General features: G+C 32.1%; 1 protein-coding gene across 2 annotated transcripts in view; it reads right to left on the reverse strand.

Moving 5' to 3' along the window:
• The window catches only part of LOC117114437 (trichohyalin-like), a 24,627-nt gene that overhangs the window by 18,790 nt on the left and 2,917 nt on the right, over nucleotides 1–2,920 (reverse strand). For both annotated transcript variants that reach the window (XM_033258102.1, XM_033258104.1), the window contains exons 3-6: nucleotides 2,717–2,821; nucleotides 1,556–1,618; nucleotides 812–889; nucleotides 450–540 (exon numbers count right to left, since the gene is read on the reverse strand). In XM_033258102.1, coding sequence (XP_033113993.1) covers nucleotides 450–540; nucleotides 812–889; nucleotides 1,556–1,618; nucleotides 2,717–2,821 — 337 coding nt within the window. The remainder of the gene's footprint in view (nucleotides 1–449; nucleotides 541–811; nucleotides 890–1,555; nucleotides 1,619–2,716; nucleotides 2,822–2,920) is intronic.

The raw sequence follows: 2,920 nt of genomic DNA on the forward strand, positions 1-2,920 counted from the left end.
TAGCTTGTATTCCACTATTTGCATTCACACCTGGGCTGTGTATATATATATTGTCTTGGTTTGGCTCTATAATCATTAGTGGTCGTGGGACTTTTGGGCCCTACCTAAGCTGGTCGAACGTTTCGTTTGGGTCTGTACCCTAGCTGCACTGATGAGGCCTGGAAGGCCGAAACGGATCCGTCTGCAGATATTGGGATTCCGTCCAGTGGATGCTTAGTTTATTTTGTCATTCAGATCGGATTTTCTCTACTGTTCCGTTTTAATTTTAATTTTAAATTGTTATTATTTGGCCGTTTGCTTTTTTATGGGTTTTTCCCATTTGATAGTAATGTCAGCCTATGTAGACTTTAAAACAAACTACGAAAGCGAAGAAAATGTAATTTTTTGGTCCGATGACATTGTTGTAAGGCTATTGGAGAATAAATCAAGTCGACTGTGTTTCTGCTTACGTTGAGTGGCTCGAAGAAAAGCTTTGTGCTTTTGTTCCTCACGCACTCGTGCAAGTCTCTTTGCCTCTGCTGCTGCTTGTTGACGCGTTTTCTAAAAAAGAAAAAAAAAAGGCCTATGTATATTATGTGTTTAGTTTAATCGGGACATCTTTGCCTAATGTCTGTCCTTGAAACTTCTAGGAAGTCAATATTAAAGTTACACAAGAAAAAAAGCATTGAAAATAATAATGGATCGTAGAATTCATTGAATCCATGTGATAATCCTAATCGATCTGATCGATTTTATCAATACATTGCAGAAAATTAGTTATATTGATCTAATTCATGGTGATCATGGTAATAAATTGTCATGGTCAACTTACATCTTCGATGACATCTAGGACTTGTTTAATGTATGAGAAGCTATGCCTGAAACCACCGCCAACTCGCACGAACTTATGCTAAAAAATTAAGGATAACAATTATTTATACAATTATTAAAAGCATTCAGATGGGCCTAAATTTTGTTTATTTTCATTGGTTCATTTAATGTATTTTTAGTTTTTATCATCCATTATTTTATCAAACCGTATTTTGTATAAATGCATAGGAATCGGCCATTTAGCCAAATGTTACCTGACTCTGTGTTTAACTAAGAAACAACGACGATGTATTTTCACAATGTGTCTCTATATCATTAGTGTTGTGGGTACCGTCGAATATTTATACTTAATTAACTAATTGAAAACTCCGGCAATACAAATTCATTAGAAGATTGAAAATTGTTAGTATAATTAGGGGCTTAATAAGTTACAAATATAGGCATATACACACGTTCAATAAATTACACATTATTTTATGGTAAACGTTATATCAAAAACGTGTTGCCGCAGTATAAAAATAGTTGCCGCAGTATATATGCCTTAAAGGATATGAATCCAAATGAAACATTTATAAGTGTCCATGAGACGTCACGTATCCCACAACAACTTTGCCTCAACGAACGTCTCTTTTGGAATGGAGACAACAATGATTGGGAACAAATACTATTGACTTTAAGTGCAACTACAGTATTGAGGATAACTCAAGTTTATTTAAGTTTTAATGTCTTAGATATGTCAATTCACCCTTTCACATGCTGCATGATCTGTTTTGAGTTGACATCGAAAACAATCTTCTGGACCAAGGCTCTGATGAAAAAAAAAAATAAATCGATTGGTAAACAGGAGTTGTAAATTGTGAAATACAAAAGTGTTACATGATTGTATACAGCAAGGTTAAACTGGCTAATATTGATGTTATGTTTCTGAATCTTGGCATATCTCCAAATGATGACACATGAAATAAGCGCAGCCAATGATGACCTACATTTTTGCTTAATATGGGAATCATTGCATGCACCTTGTCACTAAACTGTCATCATTATCATCATCATCATTATATTCCTTATCATCTTCCTTACTATCATCACCATCATCACCCATCATCATTACTATCATCATCATCGTCATCATCATCAACAACATCATCATCATTACCATCATCAAATTATTGGTATCAATATTATTGTCATTGTCACTGTCACTGTAACTCATGTCACTGCCACTGACATTGCCAACTATCACTGTTATATCATCATTATTGATAGATATCATTATTGTTTATCATAATAAAAACGCTCACATATATCACCGGTCCTTTATGATTTACATTGGCTTCGTATTGAATCTCAATCAATAAAATCAAATATAAAAAATCCTGTTATTAACGTTCAAAGCACTTTTTCACAAACAACCCATTTACCTTGTTGATCTCATTCATGCTTATGTCCTACCTACTTGCCTCCGTTCTTCAGATAAAAATCTTTTAGTTGTTCCTCGAATTAACACCAAAACATTTGGTTATAGATCATATTTATTTTCTGTTGCATCCCTTTGGAATTCATTGCCCAAACATATTATCGAATCACCATCAGTTGTTGTTTTAAAGACTAAACTTAAGACGTACCTTTTAACCATCTAACTGATAAGCGCCTTTGATTTTTACTTCGGTATAGTTGAAATTGGCGCTATATACATTTTTGTTATTATTATTATTATTATTATTATTATTATTATTATTATTATTATTATTATTATTATTATTATTATTATTATTATTATTATTATTATTATTATTATTATAATAATATCATTTATTGCGGTTCTCAATTTATATACAACTATTATAAAAGTATTTTATCATATTAATACTATCTCATAATGGGTTGGGAATTTAAAGAGACTTACGTTGTTTTTCTTTTCAAACCTGGGCCTGTCTTTGGGCGCTCTTGTTTCTATTGGTGGAGACGACACGAAGCTGATATACCGGGTCACCTGTTCACCACGTGAACTCTGAAAAAATTACATATTATTACATATAATAATTATATACATATATATATATATATATATATATATATATATATATATATATATAGACATATATACATG

Source organism: Anneissia japonica, unplaced genomic scaffold (genome assembly GCF_011630105.1).
Source record: "Anneissia japonica isolate Jap-2015-1 unplaced genomic scaffold, ASM1163010v1 scaffold3845_len455572_cov173, whole genome shotgun sequence".
In the NCBI taxonomy this organism is placed as follows: domain Eukaryota; kingdom Metazoa; phylum Echinodermata; class Crinoidea; order Comatulida; family Comatulidae; genus Anneissia; species Anneissia japonica.